The sequence below is a fragment of the Budorcas taxicolor genome, chromosome 16 (genome assembly GCF_023091745.1).
Source record: "Budorcas taxicolor isolate Tak-1 chromosome 16, Takin1.1, whole genome shotgun sequence".
Lineage (NCBI taxonomy): Eukaryota > Metazoa > Chordata > Mammalia > Artiodactyla > Bovidae > Budorcas > Budorcas taxicolor.
This window is the reverse complement of record NC_068925.1, coordinates 57229816-57249212: the sequence shown is the minus strand read 5'-3', so window position 1 is coordinate 57249212 and position 19397 is coordinate 57229816. Positions and strand designations below refer to the sequence as shown.

At 47.7% G+C, this 19397-nt stretch overlaps 1 protein-coding gene across 1 annotated transcript in view; it reads right to left on the bottom strand.

Annotated features, from left to right (window-relative positions):
• Positions 1-3239: 3239 nt before the first annotated feature.
• TNN (tenascin N) overlaps positions 3240-19397 on the bottom strand; it is a 59347-nt gene continuing 43189 nt past the window's right edge. The window contains exons 15-18 of the mRNA XM_052654202.1: positions 14754-14850; positions 13679-13846; positions 6424-6587; positions 3240-3380 (exon numbers count right to left, since the gene is read on the bottom strand). Coding sequence (XP_052510162.1) covers positions 3240-3380; positions 6424-6587; positions 13679-13846; positions 14754-14850 — 570 coding nt within the window. The remainder of the gene's footprint in view (positions 3381-6423; positions 6588-13678; positions 13847-14753; positions 14851-19397) is intronic.

The following is a 19397-nucleotide window of genomic DNA, read 5'->3' as shown; positions in this document are numbered from 1 at the left end:
TCTCCACCACACTGCGGGCAGGGGCTGTGTTCTGCTTATCACTCAGGGCTTGGCTAGCATCTCCCATGGAACAGGAAACCGCTCAGGAGACTTTATCAACTGTGATACTCTGTCCTCACTTTTACCCTAGTGCCTGGCTATGCCACATGTCCCTTCTATGACAGCTTTTGTTTCTTGCTGTTCTTCAGTCGCTCAGTCGTGTCCAACTCTTTGTGACCCCATGGACTGCAGCATGCCAGGCTCCCTGTCCTGCACTATCTCTCCCTGAGTTTGCTCAAAATCATGTCCCCTGAGTCGATGATGCCATCCAACCATTCATCCTCTGTCACCCCCTTCTCCTGCTTCCCACTTTGCACAGCATCAGGGTCTTTTCCAGTGAGTCAGCTCTTTGCATCAAGTGGCCAGAGTATTACAGTTTCAGCTTCAGCATCGGTCCTTCCAATGAATATTCAGGGTTGGTTTCCTTTAGGATTATTTTATTTGGTTTGTCCTAACCAGTAGGAATTGTCCCTGAAGCTTCAAAATGCTGATGGCTCATAATCTGACTCTAAGAAAAGTTTCTGACCCTTGGAAATGCAGGTCTACCCAGAAATCTATTCTGGGGCTATATATATCTATATTCAGCTGCCAGAGCAGGAGCGTCCGGAGTTGGTTACGTTAAAATGAGGTTAGGCACAGAAGTTTAGGTCTGGAATGTCCTCCTCCTTCAGGCAAACATCCTTTGAAAATGAGCTCCCTGCCCCTACCCCCACCGACTTCCTTCTCTGCCCCAGTGGAATCCTTGAGGAGTCAATTGAGGTTTTCTCTGCCCCGTCCTTTCAGGGCAGCAAGAACCCTACAGGTGAAAGAATGCAAAAAAACCACTCCAGTTTCCCACAAGTTCTCTGGCTACCATGTCAGACGCCTCCTGAGCAAACAGCCCATCAGCGAGTGGCCCCCTTCGCCAGAGCTACTAAGACAGCAGTCACCTGTGCATCAGCAGCCCCAGCCCAGACCTGCAGAGTCAGAAGGGCTGGGGCACAGCAGTCCTCTTCACTAGGCACATCTGAGAAGCCTGATTCAATTTGGGAAGACCACCCACCAGGTACCCCATCCCCCACTCTGAATCATCCCGGGGTTTGATCCACTTTGCAAAGGTGGCTTTCCTTTTCTAAAAAGGCTGTGCCCACTGGGGTGCTCACAGGGCTCCTGCGTCAGCAAAGTGGAGACTTTACCTGCGAACAGGAGATGAGAGGCCTCGGGACTGAGAGGCTGCACAAAAGGACCTGTAAAACTGACAAGGAAATTAGCTCCTGCTCTGGCCCTAAGGAAGCTGGATCAAGACTAAAGACATCTAGACGGTTTCTACAAATATCTGCTCCTCAGAGAGGCTTATGGAGTCCCTCAGGACTGCCACCAATCTCCACCTCCATCTCCTGATCCTACTATAATGTGCTCTCATGGCACTTATCACTTCTGGAAATTGTATGGATATCTGTTGTCTATTAATTATCAGCCTCCACCAACCGAATATCAGCACAAGGACAGGAATCTTGTGCTTGGCTCACGTCTAGAGCAGTAGGACTTAGAGTAGACCAGCATGTAACAGGGCTTAATCAGTATTTGTTGAATGAATGAAGGCATGAATGCATGACAGCACACACACTCCAGCAGGGCAAGAACTGGCTCACTCAGCTCTGTGAGCTCACCTCACACTGCCTGGTGAGCAGGCAGAGCCTTAAAGTCTCCTTGAATCAATGAACAAGGTGCAAGCTTATTTTTAAACTACCAGCCCCAACACCTACACAGTGCTTCATCCAGACTGCCCTTTATCAGACTGAGCAGTTGCCAGGGCATTGCTCAATGCGTGTATAAAAGGAGCCAAGGGGATGCTGAACATTTTAAAGGTTGACAAACACTATTCCAAAAGTATGGCTTGGCATTTGGCCAGAGGTTAAAACCTGGAGAACCCGAGGTAATAAAGGACTCCCAATCCTGAAGGAGGATTGCAGCCTGTAGAGCATCTGTCTTCTTCCTCACTCACTCACTTCTCCTGGTTCCAAATACCATTATTTACCATCACAACAGTAAGAGGTCATGGCCAACCAAATTCCATTATAACACTCATATTGTACCTTTGCTTGCACTTAGGTTAAATTTAGAATTCAAGTGCACTTACGTGGGGAAAATAACACACAGCAGATTTTTTTAAATCAGTGGTTTATTTTTTTTTTTTTTCTTGAATAGGCATTTGACTTTTTTCAATGGTTACTGACTTTACTACAGAAAAACCTTCCAGAGAGATAGGAAAATAAGACAAAAGGATCTGACCTTGCCAAGTGTCCATTCAGACAATAAGCATCTGGTACTGAGCACTTTCAGAAAACCCAGGGGTCCAACAGAATAGGCGGTAGGGGGGAGGAAGGAAGGCGGAGGGCTTGATGTTATGAAGGAGTGACAAAGAAGAGTCTTTGGGAGGACCCAGTTACCGAGAGAGTCAAACTATTCAAGGTTGAAATAAGTGAGAATTTATTCACAACATATGCGGATCTACAAAAGTGATTATGCAGATGGATGGTAGGGGGTAGTAATGTGGAAGCTGGGGTTTCCAGCATGCCGGATACCAGTCAGAACTTAGCAAAATTCAACTCTCTGTCTCTTCTAGTTCCCTTGAATAACATCAGCAATTTTTTAAAAGGCGGAAGATTTATGCCTTTTTCCCCCCAAATCTAGTGGTAATGGAAGGTAAGTTTCAGGCTACTATCAGCCCCTTGTCATCAAAGAGAAACCCCTCTTTGGTGCTTCTTTTTAGACAGAAGATTGTATTAGTAGAACTATGTGTATATACATATATATATACACACACACCAATTTTGAGATTTCCAATTAGTGAAATACTAGATGATTCTTCACTTTTTTTTTCCCTAACCCCATATATTTGTTACTGAAGATAGAACAGAAAACTTTGCAGCTTCAGTGCTGTCTCTCCCATACACACCATGCAGCTACTTTTGTATGGATTTTCAGGCCCCCAATATACGTGGGCAAAAGGTAGGTGACAGGGAAGTAAGCTGCATGACTGAGAGCTTGGTGACATGCTTTGTCCTGCAGGTTATCCAGCCATCTCAGAAGCCAGGGGCTACGAGCATTCTTCAAACTTCCATTAGCCAGTCATCACTACTCACCCCACCCCACGCTTACACGGATGGCCCCAACCCTGGGCTGGTCTCCTCTTGTGCCGCATGTAGACAAATGGGCCGTCAGAACGTTCTCGAATTTTCTCCCAGCATTCGCTTCTTTCTGCCCAGGACATGCTCCCCGCTGTAGCCGTGAGGTCGGATCTTCAACTCCACAAAAGGAATGGAGAATTCATGTCCCTTCCACGGCTCCCAGTTCACCCCCTATGTTAAATAAATAAATAAGCCAAGAAATAAACAAGGCAACATCAAGAAGAGGCGCTTGGGAGAGTGGAGCGGGTTACGGCACCAAAGAGTGCCGGACGGCCTCTCTACGGGGAAACCACGCCCTCTCTACTTTCTTCTTTAGTCACTCAGTCGGGTCCAAGGCTTTCACAACCCCATGGACTGCAGTCCACCCGGCTCCTCTCTCCACAGGATTTCCCAGGCAAGGATACTGGAGTGGGTTGCCATCTCCTTCTCCAGAGGATCTTCCCGACCCAGGGATAGAACCCAAGCCTCCTGCATTGGCAAGTGGGTTCTTTACCACTGTGCCACCTGTGAAGCCCATGCCTCTCTGCACAAGGGACAGAAAAGGAGACTGGGATACTTATAAAGGAGAGAGGAATTTGGGAGTGTGTGCCCTCTGCTGGGCAGCTGAGGTTAGACAGGCTGAGGGCTGGGAAGCCCCGTGGGGTTGGAGGATGCGGGTGTAAGCCCAGGAGGCGGTGAAGCCAGAGCGGCTGCAAAGACAACACGGGGTCAACCTGGCCAGCAGTGATTAAATTCAGAGTGATTTGCTTCACTCTTTTCCTTTACAAAAAATTAAAGACAAAAATAAACATATTAATTGGCCAATTGTGTAAAATCATTTTCAATTTACAGTGTACAGATATTAGCTCTGGGGTAACGAATAGCCTGCTGAAAACTAAATTTCGCGTTATGACTTTTGACTGGTGAGCACAATAATATTTAATTCACTTAATAACCTTGCAACCTGGCCAATAAAGAGCCCAAGTGACCAATTTTATGTATTTTAATTTGTGAGGTAAATAATAAACAAGAAGCTAAATGCTGTGCAGACTGTGAAAAGCACATTAACCAGATGAATGTCTTTTATTAGCAAATATGGGGATGGTTTAGGGCACGCTGGCTGCTCATTTCAAATATCTGATCTCTGATCACAGCTTCCCTGAGTCAGTCCACATGCAGCCTCCAGGATTCATGGGCCCACCCTCCTTGGCCCCCCTAAGTGCAAACTTCTTCTTCCCTTTGAGAAATCACATAAAGATGAGGAGTCCCTACTGTGTGGTTAGGACCAACGGAATCAGAATGTACTTTAGATGGACTTTAGATGTATTAGTATTTACAGTCATATTGGTATAAGGTGAGTTCTGGGGAGAGGTGGCTTCCTGAAGGCTAGGATCAAGATCCAGGGTAGGAAATTAGAAACCCAAGGAGAGGAAATTTCATAAAGTGGGATGGATCAATGATGAGTAGGAACAAAGATGCAATTTTCAAGAAGCTATGAGGGAGCAAGCAAGAGATGCCTAGTTGCTGGCGAGGAGTCAAGATGATGTTCTCGGGGCATGAGAGTCTGAGAAATCACTGGTAGGAAAGTTTGCGAGCAAGGGACGGATGAGGAGCCTGTGTTCACACTCCTGAAGTGGAGAAACTGGTTTAGCACAACGCTCTGAGCAGGCTTTGGGTGGCTCTAGGATGAAGTGGTGGAGAAGGCAATGGCACCCCACTCCAATACTCTTGCCTGGAAAATCCCATGGACGGAGGAGCCTGGTAGGCTGCAGTCCATGGGGTCGCTAAAAGTCAAACATGACTGAGTGACTTCACTTTGACTTTTCACTTTCACACATTGAAGAAGGAAATGGCAACCCACTCCAGTGTTCTTGCCTGGAGAATCCCAGGGGCGGGGGAGCCTGGTGGGCTGCCATCTATGGGGTCGCACAGAGTCAGACATGACTGAAGCGACTTAGCAGCAGCAGCAGCAGCAGGATGAAGTGGATCCAAGGGTGTGTGTGCATGCTAAGTCACTTCAGTCATTTCCAACTCTAAGTGACCCTATGGGTCTTACCTAAAGCAGAAAACTGTGTTCCCCATGATCAAAGGACAGAGAAAAATAGCTCTGGTTTAACTGGAAGAAGGACTTCCCTGGTGACTCAGATGGTAAAGAATCCACCTGCAATGCAGGAGATCCAGTTTGACTCCTGGGTCAGGAAGATCCCCTGGAGAAGGGAATGGCTACCCACTCCAGTACTGTTGCATGGAGGATTCCATGGACAGAGGAACCTGGGATTGCAAAGAGTCAGACACAACCGAGTGACGAACACTTAAAATTTTCACTGGATAGAATTCTGATGTGTCTGTTATGGATAAAATGTTTGTGTCCCCTCCCAACCCCCCAAAATGTATACACTGAAGCCCTAACCACCAATGTGATGGTATTCGCAAGCGGAGCCTTCGGGAGGTAACTAGGGTTAGATGGCGTCACCCGTGGTAGGATCAGTGCTCTTCCGAGAAGAGGACAGACCAGAGCTCACTCGCGAGCTCGCTCTCTGCCTCTACTGTGTGAGGACGCAGTGAAAAGGCGGCCATCCACAAGCCAGAAAGGCCTCCCACCAGAAACTGAATCTGCTGGGAACATGGACTTTGCATCCCCCAGAACCATGAGAAATGAATGCCTGCTGTTTAAGCCACCCAGTCTCTATTATTTTCTTACAGCAGTTCAAGCTAACGAAGAGTGTCCACATGTGAATTTGTAAAGCAGGATGATGTGTGATGCATACCATCTCTGTTAAGCAGTGGGCGGCCTGAGTCCTGCCCTGCACCAAAGAAGGGCACAGCACTGGTGGGAATGCAGAGAGTGGGGGGCTGCAGCAGATGAGCAGAGAGGATCTAGGCCCCAAGGCCACGGAGCCTGGAGAAGGAGCCCTACTGCTCTGTCTGTTGGCCTCTGAAGGAGAGGGGCAGAACACCCACTGGAGGGTGTCACTCCGGGAACAAAATACGGGTGGAGCTAGTGGTGAAGAACCTGCCTGCCAATGCAGGAGATGAAAGAGATGCAGGTTTGATCCCTGGGTCGGGAAGATCCCCTGGAGAAGGAAAGAGCAACCCACTCCAGTATTCTTGCCTGGAAATTTTCATGGACAGAGGAGCCTGGTGGGCTGTAGTCCCCGGGGGCCGCAAAGCGTCGGACACAACTGAGTGACTAACACTTTCACTGGGACAAAAAAGATGTTCGCCTGTCACCTACCTCACTATGCTTGGTCTCCCCGTATCTGCCATTGGGGTTGGCCAAGTGGCAGTTCTTGTACCACCAGCCGCCGTGATGCGTCAGGGCACAGTTGCTGAGGGCGATGTCGTTGTCTCGGTCAAAGGTTGTAAACTTCCATCCGTTGTGATAAGTGAGTGCGTCCCCTGTGGGCAAGCAGAGGTGACAGAGGTGGGTGGGATCCTCCTCTGGCCTGAGAGAGGACCCGGCAGGAAAACCTCTGGGCACAAAAATGCCAGGGGTGCAGTCGGTTATGCCACAAGGAGTCACGCTTTTCTCAAAATCACCAAGATGAGCACACAATACAAATGAACAGGTTCTCTTTCCTCGCTTGCCACCCAAACTTCAGGCCTGTTTTTCCAGAAGCTTGAATAGCATTTCCACTTAGAGGCTTCACAGTAAAATATCCAAACATCCAAAACCGAACTCCTCGACATTCCTCATAGTACCAGACCAAACTCACACAACTGACCCCTGTCCCATGCCTCTGTTCCTGCTTCAGTATCCCCGCAGTGGCCCAGACTGGGCACTCCTGAGCCACCTTTGACAATCCTGTTGCCCCCCCTCCCCCGCCAATGATCCAGCCCTTCCTTCTGCAGATCACTCCAATATACCCCTGTCCCCCACGGCTGCCACCCTGGGGTCTTCTCACCTCTCCAGACCTGTGTCAACACAACAGGCCTCCCAGTTCTTCCAAAGCTTAAGAAGTATCCTTTTTCATCATCTCAGATCTACTTCCTCCCACGAGGAGTGAATTACTCCTCCTGGCTTTGCAGGCTTGTACCTTGGCTATACCTTCTGTACAACCTCATAGCCTGCTGTCCCCAAAGGCACTGAATGTGTAGGGTGGACGAGTCCATTGCCCGTGCCTCTGCTTACCTGCTTCTCTCTCCCCTTCATCAGTCCAAGTCCTCACCATTCCTCGAAGCCCAGCTCAATCCCACTCCTGAGGAAGAGTCTCCTCCTTAATCCTCCCATGTGCCCTCTTAACACACACACACCTGAACTTCTAGAGCCCTTCTGGGCACACAGGTACAATTAAGTTCTCATTACAAACTGTCTAGAAACCTGCCTTAATTACTTGACGTGTTTCACTATTTCCCCATCACATTTCTCATTCTTTTACAAGTTTACGTTTTAATTCAGCTCATAAATGGCAATAAGGGCTCATATAAATCCCAAGCTTAATCAAGTCTGTTCCTATGATAACAATACTTCCATTTAATCTGATTTCCGAGTTACAGATCACCTCCACATGTACCTTCTTATCTGATGCCCCTGACAAGCCTGAGGGGTGAGTCAGGCAGCTCTTAGTCCCATGAGGAAGGAAACTCACAGAGTTTGTTCTAGGAACTTGCCACAGTCTCTCAGTCCACTGGCAGCAGAGCCAGGACTCAAAGCTCCAACCTGAGACCCCAAGCCCAGGGTTCTTTCTGGGCCAACAATGCATCTGCAGTTTCCTTATTTCAATAGCAGGCTTTGGTTATGCCAACAAGAATGAGCTCCCTCTGACCATCTACAGCAATGGTTCTCAAAGTTCAGTCCCCGGGCCAGCAGCATCTGTATCACCTGGGAACTTGTTAGAAATTCATGTTCTCAGGCCCACCCCAGTCCCACAGAACCAGAAACTCCAGAGTGGTACCCTGCAGTCTGTGCTTTGACAAGCCCTTCAGAGGCCAGCTGAAGCTTGAGAACTTTTGTCCTGCAACCTCATTCATTCATTCAGGAAACATCGGGTACACCTGGCATGGCCCAGCCTCCAGGAATGCAAACAGTGCCTGGTCCTTGCTCTTAGTTGCGGGTGGCTGGGGTAGATACATAAAGCATTGACAGAACGGTGTAAAGGGAAGGTCCCAGTTTGTCTTTCTCATTTGGGAGCTCAGACGGTGGCCCTTTCATGTCCGCCGTGTTGTTTAGTCGCTAAGTCATGTCCAGCTCTTTTGCAACCCCATGGACAATATATAGCCTGCCAGGCTCCTCTGTCCATGGTATTCTCCAGGCAAGAGTATTAGAATGGGTTGCCGTTTCCTTCCCCAGGGGATCCTCCCAACCCAGGGTTTGAACCCATGTCTCTTGCACTGGTAGGTGGATTCCAGCAGGCCACCCAGGTAGCCCTCATGTCCACCTATGTTACTGTTTAGTCACTCAGTCTCGTCCACCACTTTGTGACCACACGGACTGCAGCACATCAGGCTTCCTGTCCTTCACCATCTCCCAGAGCTTGCTCAAACTCATGCCCATTGAGTCAGTGATGCCCTCCAACCAGTTCACCCTGTTGTCCCCTCATCCTCCTCCCTTCAATCTTTCCCAGCATCAGGGTCTTTTCTGAGACACAGCAAAACTTCTTCCCCCATTAATTTTCTCCAATGAAAGAAGAGCAAACTGTCACTTCATTCACAGACATTTCTTTGTCTCCTTAGATTTTCTGCAGATAGTTCCCTACAGTTCAAAATATTGCACAATGGCTCCCTTAGTAGCACTTTTAATGAGCACAGTTTACCTAACTTGCAAGTAAGTTCCAAGAGCTGTTTTCTAAGCACCTGTGCAGAGGCTGCTTCTTAAAGATCTCCTCATGGCTATCTAACCTTGGGCGCTGGGATAAAGAAAGGTGAAGCAGGCTGTGGCCTGAGTGTGAGAGTACCCCCCTACCCCCAATCCATGGTGGATTATCTACCTTCTAATGTTCCAAGGGTAGATAGTGAGTGCTCTCATAAATCAAAAACTAACTTTTCTTTGGTCATCAGGCCCTGGCCAAGACAGTGTTCTGATGTATTAAGCTTATCTCCCCAAGGAAAATAAAGCAGAAAAGTCAATGGTGGTTAGACTCTGTCCCTCTCTGGGAGTTTTAGGAGAAAACACTGATGAGAGATAAGTGCCCGACTTCTAGTGTGACGGCCTCGGGTGGGAGGAGTCAGTGGCTCCCGTGAAAGGTCTGAACCCAAGTCCAGGTGGGGCTGCTGAGACGGTCAGCACCCATCTCATCAAAATATCTCTTGGTGGGGGCAGTGGCCAGGGGAGTTCCTACTGGGTTCAGTGGTTAAGAATCCGCCTGCCACTGCAAGGGACACAGGTCCGATCCATGGTCCAAAAAGCCCCCACATGCTGCAGGGCAACTAAGCCCGTGTGCCACAACTACTGAGCCCATGATCCAGAACCCATGCTCTGAAACTACTGAAGCCCCAGAGCCCATGCTCCACAACGAGAGGAGCCACCGCAATGAGAAGCTTGTGCACCATAACTAAAGGGTAGCCCCACTCGCTGCAACTAGAGAAAGCCCATGCACACACAGCAATGAAGACCCAGCACAGCCAAAAATAAGTAGATAAAAAGAAAGAATATTAAATATATATATATATATATGTTTATGAATCACTCTGGAACCAACTCTTCTCCTCTCATACTTCCTGAGATAGGAAAGATGAGCCAGGCAGCTAAGCCGTCTCAGGCCAGAAGAAGCTGTTAGCATCACATCCCCTGTTAATGACACACAGGCACAGGATCACACATCTGGACCTTGAACATCTTCTACTCTGAAACCAAGAATGGACTGATGAAAGTGTGATTTGTGTCACTTCCAGCTTTCCCTTTTGTTCATGTGTTCAATGATGTTTTCCTTCTTTAAGTGCCAGTACTTAAAAAATTCACTTCAAAGCTAGGAAGGCACTGGCATTTGGGGTGGAACGACTGTTCACTGTGGGTATTTGGCAACCCTGGCCCCAGCGCACTGAATGCTGGTTGAGTCCCTCCTCACATTTCTAAGCGTCCGTAGGGGGTGAACCATCCCTCGAGCAGCTCCAAGTCTCTGAAATCAGCTGCAAGTGGCTAGTTAGCCCACAGAAATCCTTCTGCACCACCCTGAATGTCTGCCTATTTAATCTGCCAAAATAGTCTCCAAATTAATGAACAGCGGCATCCTGAAGGTAGAGCTCATAGAATGTCCTACCTGTCTCACTCCAAGAATCATAACCCAGCATTACCTTACCATTACAATTGACCCAGCATTACCTTGCTGGAGTTTCCTTCAAGGAGGAATAATGTGCTGGATTTTTGAAAATTAATTTTTATTGGGGTATAGCTGCTTTACAATGTTGTTTTAGTTTCAACTGTACAGCAAAGTGAATCAGCAACACATATGCTTTAGTCATGTCCGAATCTTTGAGACCCTGTGGACTGCAGCCTGCCAGGCTCCTCTGTCCATGGGATTCTTCAGGCAAGAATACTGGAGTGGGTTGCCATGTCCTTCTCTAGGGCATCTTCCTGACCCAGGGATCGAACCCGTGTCTCTTATGTCTCCTTCATTGGCAGGCGGGCTCTTTACCACTAGCACCTCCTGGGAAGCCCTGTTTAGCACAATAGCTGCTTTACAAGGTTGTGTTAATTTCTCCTGTACAGCAAAGTGAATCAGCTACACATACATGTGTATCTGAGTAGGGTTCCCTGAGCTATACAGCAGGTTCTCCTTAGTTATCTATTTTATACATAACATCAACAGTGTGAATATGTCAGTTCCAATCTCCCAATTCAGCCCACCCCTCCCTCCCACTTTGGTGTACATCTGTGTCTCTAACTCTGTTTTGCAGCTTCTTGATCTGACTTCAGTAGAAGTAAAAGTTGAGGGTCCACCTGGATAGTCTGAGTAGGGAAACAGTCTAAAACCTCACTTATCCACCAGAGCTATACATCTCTAGTTCCAAAAAGAGTGACAACAGGGTTAAAAGCTGGGGAGAGCTGGCCCATGCCTAGAGATATCAAAATGTTCACTTTCTATCTGAATGCCATGTCCTCTAAACAGTACCTCATCATCTAGGACATAAGCAGCCAGAAGCTTGCTAAATTTCAAACTCCTCCTTGCGGACCAATCAGCACATATAAGGAAGGCTCAAACTCCACTAACCCCACCACTATAATTCAGAATTTAAAAGTAAGAATGATAGTACGCAGGGGAAGATTAGATTGCTGCCTAAATGCTGCATGAATTCTGAGTCTCCCAAGGCTTCCTATTAAAAAATACATCCTCCACTGACCAGCATTTGTTGGCCTGCACAACCTTAGAATGGGAATTAGCCCCTAATCGCAGTTAAAATGCAAATACAGTCCCTGGGAGGAGAATCACAGTAATTCACAAAGATGTTGACTCCTTTTCACTCATTTTCCCATTAGCATCAGGTCATTTACTGGATTAGGATAGACCTCAGAGAAGGGACATTTGAATACTAGAGGGAGGGGACTAGGTAGCCTGGGAGGGCAGGCCTGAGTGAGGTCCCCAGCAGAAGGCCCATGAGGGCAGTGGGTTCAGGGAGGGATGTGGGCACAAGTGCCAAAAGGAACCAGCCCAACCCCATATCTCATCTGCAGAAGGTGCCCTGAGTGGAGTCTCTGAAGACTGGGCTGTTTCAGCCTGAGAAAGAAGGCTGACTGATCACTGTGGTCAAGACTGAACAGGATATTGGGAAGAAAAGGGATGGCCAGATATTTAACCATGTGGGCTGAGATAGAACAGGAGGAGGCCCGAGGGGTCTGATGAAATAAAGCTCATATTTTCTGGCAAGATACGGGGCCCATTTGGGCCTCGTCCTTCCCCTTTAGTGTGTACCACGCATCTGTGTCAACCAGACCTCTTTAGGACATGGTGCTCCCTCTTAATATCCTCAAGGAGCCACCATGAAGCATGACCTGTGATCCAATACTTTGTATGCCGTGTAGATCTGGACTTTGTAAACTGTCAGTGATACATCATTTGGCGGACTTATAACCCTCTATCTCAAAAACTTACCTAACTGTGCTCTGACCTCTAACCGGAGAGACAGTCCTCTGAGTTTTCTGAAAGACTGCCCCCCAGGTTATAATCCTCGGGTTGGCTGGAATACACCTTCCATGTCTTTCTTGCTTTTCACTGACAGGTCTAAGAGAGACTGCAGTGTGCACACCCCTTCCACCTCTGGCTGGAATGCAATCTGATCAGCTACAGTTGGTGAAAGAGGGTGAGAGGCAGCGCACTCACTCTTACAAAAGGGCGTCTTGAAATCCCTCTCATTCGATTAATATCCTTAGACTGAACTAAATGCCCATCTGTATTTCCCAATTCTATTTTAACTGGCTTTTTTCTATGCCTGACTTCCACATTTTTTATATCAACCCTGAATATTCACTGGAAGGACTGATGCTGAAGCTAAAGCTTTGGCCACCTGATACAAAAAGCCAACTCATTGGAAAAGACCCTGATGCTGGTAAAGACTGAGGGCAGGAGAAGAAGGGGACAACAGAAGATGAGATGGTTGGATGGCATCATCAACTCAATATACATGAGTTTGAGCAAACTCTGAGAGATAGTAAAGGACAGGGAAGCCTGGTGTGATGCAGTCACTGGGGTCCCAAAGAGTTGGATACGACTGTGTGACTAACACATACACACACACACACACACACACACACACACACACACACACACACACACACACACATTCCTACATAGCCCCAACAAAGTCAACATCACGCTAAGTCAAACACTAGACTTACTTGCTAGGGTTTAAAGACGATAAATATAGGTTTAAAGCATAGTATTAAAACAATAACCACACCTTGCATCTTAAAGAAAATGCTCAGGGTCATAATTCCAGTATTTCATCAGCTGCTTAATTTTGTTCTTTTCCTTTCACGACTTAACACACCACCAACTGGCTTAAATCCAGTGAGACGCTAATTGAGGCTACCGTTCCCCTCCTTTTCAGCTGAACCGTTAATTTCTGTGTTGTCATAGTTGTTGGAGTTAATGAGACCTAGACTTCTTACTGTGTGAATCAGCACTTTCATTCTTCTGTCTTTATTTATGACAAAGTACCACAATAAATTTAAATAACACACACACAGGCACCACTGTGCGAGAGTGGTAGCCACACTACTGAAGCCTAATAAGAGGTGGGCAGACACAGTGAAATCTCTCGGAATGTGGGTTCATCAGCTAATGTACAACAGCCTGAATTGGGGCAGTAGAAGAGGAAGAATTTTACTGGTGCGGGATCAGTGTGTAACATACAGAAGTTCTGATTTTATGATGGTCAAAGATTGCTTTGACGATTCTATTTAACCCCCTACAGGGAGCGGGGCCTCAAGTGTTCAGTGAGGACAATGCACCTTCGTAAAACAATATTCCATCCCCCAGGTCCATGGCAGGGGGCCGACCCATCCTCAAGACACACCAGGCAGGAGACCCCAGCAGGAAGGACACATTTTGTCTTACCTGCCGTGCCTCTGTATTTCCCGACTGTGAGCCTGTACCGCTCCTTGCTGGAGGCCACCTGGAAGGAGTCGTACACGGCATAGGCAGATTCGTTGGCAGTCTGTAAGTCCACTCTCACCTCATAGCGGGTGGGCGTGCCCATGGTAAGGTTGTGTAGCTTGTCAAGTCCTAAGAACAAGGAACAGAATTCTGGTAACCAATCACCCTGTGTGTGTGAGCACCCACCATTTGCATCTGAGACTTTGAATCCCCCAAAGATGCCTTGGCCTTTTCCTCCTGTGATAATGGGAGGGTCCTCCCTATTCCATCTCTTCTGGAGGGAGGGTGGAGGGGCCTGTTTTCTCAACCCATTATGTCTTTGGCACAGTCATGCTTCTGAGTGTGGAAACCATGCCCTCTGGGAGGGAGCAGGGGTGGGGGGTGGGTAATCATGGGATGACTCCTTCTCTCTCAAGCAGGAGCATTCCTACCTATTATCCACTTATCTCACCAAGTGGGAGAGGAGATCAACCACTGACTCCAAGGTCACTGATGGGATTTTTGAACCAAGCAAACCACAAAACTCATCTACTCTATCAGATGCTTCGAATCCACGTGATGAGTTTCTAATTCTTCATTTCCCAGTTGATGCTTCTGGCTATTTCATTCTCCACAAACATCTGCTCCAGAAAAGAGCAGAAGGAAAAGGGAGAAAACAATGCCACAGTGACTGGCATTCCTCACAGAATTCCAGGGAACCTGTGTGACTGCCCAGTGAGAGCCCAGAATCCCAATCAATCAATAACTGCTCTCCTCCTGTGGCTTCTGAGAAGTTCAGGTTGCAGGCAGATTGTGTGGGGCTCAAATGCAGCATAAAGCCGACGTGTGACAGTCCCACCCTCCCACACACTCAGTGCACACGAGAACCTTCCCAATGACCCGGCTCCACCGACACCCTGGCGGGCAGCTTCCTCAGTGCCCCCGTCACCTGGAGCTCTTGCTGAATGCAGGGAGCTCCCTCAAGCTGCCTGATCAGCTTCTTAGGGAGGAATCTCCCCTCCACACCCCAGCCTTCAGGGATGCTCAAAGATCATACCAAGCCAGAACTCCTTCATGGGGTCCCCAAAGCCTTCCACGTAGGTCCGCCAGCGCTTGAAGAAATCCAGCTGCCCGGTGTTCCGCCTCTGGAAGACCTGAAGAGGGAGACTGGAGTTTCTCTCTGACACACGTGGACAGATGTGGCTGAATGAGAGAGGACAGCGTGGCACGCTGGGGGCTGCCCTGAAGATGGACAGAGGTAGCCAGGAGGTGAAACTGACAGAGGTGGTGAGGGACCGAAGTGGAGCTGAGAGAGAGGGGGACATCAAGACTGGCTTTGGAGTTCTGGGCTCCCAGTGCTGACGGCCATTCACTCTGCCGATCACTGAGAAAGGGGCTCTGAGAGAGGACAGTTTCCATGGGGCAACATCGCTCATTTGGGCACCTGGTGAGTGTGAGTGGCTTCTGAGGCATCCTGGTGAATGAAGGTGCCATAGGAGCTGCTGAACGTAAGGCCCAGAGTTCTCAGGAGCAAGCCAGGCTGGACTTAGAAGGTGAGCATGTGTCTGAGATAGTGCTGGCACTCACCAAGTCCAATTTCGCTCTCCTCTCCTCCAGGACACAAAGAGACTTTTTGTTTTAGCCTTTTCTTGCAGTTAAGTTGGAACCATGTGACTTGTTCCAGCTACAGGACTGAAAGCGGGAGCACAGGGTGTGGGGTGGGGGTCTCCCCACTCTCTCCCCCATTGCCCCAGGTCACGGTGCCATGGTGAAGGCCACATGTCAACAGGGCAGAACCATGAGCTGGAATCAATCTGAATCCCTGAGTCACCACTTAATAGTGACTTTGCACACATGAGAAAAAAACCTTTTATGGGTTAAATCACTGGAATTAGGTGTTAGTTTGCTACTACGGCTTAGCCCATTCCATCCTAACTAACATGGAAAGCCATCAGGACACAGAGGGAGATGAAGCCATTGGAAGGATGAGACCAAAACAGGACTGAAAGGAGCAAGTGGCCTAAAATGAGGCCTTGTGGCTCCCAAGATATAAGAGCCATGCACTGCAAGATGAGTTCATGAAGGAGAAAGAGGGACAGCTGGTGATGTGAAGGGCAACTGGGAAAATGGGGAATCAGAAAGGCCACCAGAGAAAAGTGTGCCCGACAGTGCCAAGTGCTGGTGAGAAGTCAGGGAGCGTGATGCCCAAACTGCCCACAGACTCTGGTGACACGGAACCACCGGTGACTTGAGCGAAGGCTGTGCTAGTGAGTGATGAGGAGAAAGCCAACCAGTTTCAGCTGAAGAGTGAGTGAGAAGGAGACACGGTGGGGGCTGTTTCATGAGAGTATGGGCTGCTTTCTTTTCAAAAATCCCTCCATCTGGGGAAGGAAGGCAGTGCTGGTCAGAATCACTTGATTCTTTTCTATGAAGTAAATCTAAAAAGCATCCAAAGGCTAAAGACACCTATGTATGCTTTTGCACTTCTAATTCCTCCTGGCCTTGGCAGCCATGCTAGACGCCATCCTAGCTAACCCCACACGTGAGTCTGGAACTTCCTAAGAACGGAGTGGCATCTTCCTCTCCGCCTTCTGTCCTTTGTGCTCCTTCAGAAGCAGAAGCCCCAACACAAATTCCAATCCCCCTCTTTTCCACCTTGCTTCACACCACGTGCCTTGAAGTTAACCACCTCATCTGGAATTTGGTGAGGTAGACCTCCTAATACTTGAGCATTCTTGATATATTTTTCTCTGGGAAGAGACAGGGAGGGAGGAGAGAGCGGGTTGCCCACAACAGTGCCCAGAGCTCACCGCCAACTCCTGAAGCATCAGTCCCTGTCTGCTGGCCTGGGGGGCACTGAATGAAGGATGGGGTTCCTGGCAGGGGGTTGGTGACTCAGTCATTTCTGTTCCTGAGCGTCAGTCGACTTGTTGTCCAACAGGGTTGGAAGCGGGAAGGAGGTGTCTGCCCCTAGAGGTGCTAGGAGGACTCGTGAGACGGTGTGTGAGCAGAACGTAGGGATGCTCACGGTGAACAACTGTACTAACACTCACTCACACTGCTGTTCCATTTCCCCTCTTCTTACGTGTCCATCTTGTAGAGATATCGCCTTCCTTCCCTGGCTTCCTTGATTTCTTTTTTCACTTACTGATCTATGTAACAAGCGCTTGTTAAGCACTTTTAAAGGCTGAACCCAGGGCAAGAATATACAATGCCATTTTACAGATGAGAAAGTGTAGAAAAATAGAGTCACACAGCCAACTATTCGGTGGCTGATGCAAAGATAAAACACTGCCTCATCTTTCCCTGAGGAAGTCTGAAAACACCAGCTGTGTGGAGTCTACTGTTTAAAGAGCATGCCTTAAGATTCTGAGGCTGTTCATTTCCTATCACAGCACCTGGGACTCCTGGATCATGAACAGTGAAATCCTAGGGCATCACCATTTGGTTCCATACACACTGCATCAAATTCTTTTCCCACTAATGTAGTTAGTTCCCGTGTAAGTTCAGGCTCAAATCTGATCCCACTCTCCTAGGACAGAGGCTTTACAAAGACATTTGGTCTCTATCTCCAATCCATGAACGTAGTGCCAAAGCATTTTTTGTTTGCTTCTTTATTTTACTAATGCTTCAGTGTGGCTAGGGAAATTGGAAAAATAAAAATAAAAAAGGTTCTGATGCTCTTTGCATCACTATTTAAACCCAGCTCTACACTTACTGGCTGTTTCCTTGGGCAAGTCAGTTAACCTTGACTAGCCTCACCTCTCTAAACTGTGAGATCAAGATGTTAATAGCTTATTTGTCATTCTCTTAAATCAAGGCTTCAGCATGGTCATGAATCACGATAAATCATAAAGGCCAGAGTCTGGCTCATACAGATATAATAAGTGATTATTATATCTCAGTAAATGTGTTAGCTTGCATTTTATAATGTCAGATTTCAAATGAATTGACCCACAGGGATCATTTGTACATCTTGATCAGGCAGCCTTAATTGACTCACTGAGAATCTAGTCCATTCCTTTCTATGAGGTGAAATACCTCATAATGAACTATTTGGGATAACAGAAACCCCTTGCCAAATAAATCTCAAAGGAGAAAAAAAATCTTTGTCTGATTCTAACAACAGAGCTTCATTGTACTCTAGAACTTGCAGTCCTAAATGAATAAATTAGGAGGAAAAAATGAAAATCTCACTTAGGTGCCTGTGGAAAGAGCCTCTCGTGTAGTTCTTAGGACTTGCAAGATGGGAAACAGAAATGGAAATATTTGAGACCCTTAAGTGTTCCTTAATAGTCTCCATTCCAGCTTCCCACCCGTAGCCTCAGCTACCTCAGAGCAGAGTTCTGGCTAACCCAAGTTAATCAAATTGTGTTCTTGCTGCCTGAGTGGAGAAGAATTTCCTTAAAAGGGTTTGAGAAGCTCAGTTTATAAGGGTAACATACTATAATTATCTTTCAGTGACAGAAGACTTCTGAACACCCCAGAACATGGAAATTGCCAGTAAAAGACTCAGTGGAGAGGTTTGCAGGACTCCACATATTTTCTGGAGTGTAGGCTTCAAGGAGAACCCTACAGAGTCTCAGTTCATGTAGCATCTTCAGGAACCTGGGTGAGAAAACAAGATTAGGGAGGGGATGGGGCACTGGCATTGGTGGGAACCCAGAGTTATTTCTGGAACTGACCTCTGTGTTCTGGCAAAGGTCACTTGTGGGGGCAAGATGTAAAAGGCAAGCTCCTTGAGGTCAGGGACTTTTGTCTATTTGGTCCACTGCTGGTTCCTAAGTATACAAAACAGTACCTGACACATAGTAGGCACTCAATAAATATTAGTGGAAAAGAATCATGGATACTCCCAGGCAGACAAACTAGCAACAGGTATCTTTCAAAAAATTGTCCTAGACACACACATCTCTTTGCCTGTGTGAGGCTGGCTTTCAAAAAGGCCACATCAACAGGGACTTCCCTGAAGGTCCATTGGTCAAGATACTGCACTTCCAAAGCAAGAAGCATGGGTTCCATCCCTTATTGGGGAACTAAGATCCCATATGCCATGCAGCACACCACCATCCACCCCCGAAAGCAAACAAACAAGCAACAAAAAGACCACACTGTACAGTACAGACATCCTGCCAATGGGTAACTACAGGGACAAAGGCAGGGAACTGGCTTCAAGCTTAAAGGGACAGAAGCACAGTGGTGCTGATGAGAAGCAGCAGGTGCAGCCCTATGAGTCTAGTCAGGTGGATGGCCTCCCATGTGACACTCGGTTCCTTTATTTTTACAAATCAACCAGGAATGTCCCCCATCTGATCCATTTCTGCCTTTTGGCCATCAGATGCAGCTTTGTGGATAATAAGTTTTCCTCTTCCCTGCTTATCAGATGGTATCCTTTTATCTGCGGCTGCTGCAGTGTCTTTGGTTCCACAGGCCCCTGAGCGAATGTGTAAATGAACATAGTCTGGGCTCTATGAGATCATGCTTTCTCCTTCCCACAGCAAGTGGTGGAAGCACAGCGGGTAAGCCTGCAGGCTGGTTTGGAGCAGTGAGAGCCTCTCACTGTTCACGTACAGGAAGAAGGGGGTAAGGAGAGATGGAAAGATCAGATTGAAAGTCTCAAAAGCAGCTCATCATATAATTGGATCAGCAGATGCAGTCAAAGAAGGTACCATGCAGTTTAATGGCCCACAGAGAATAAAAC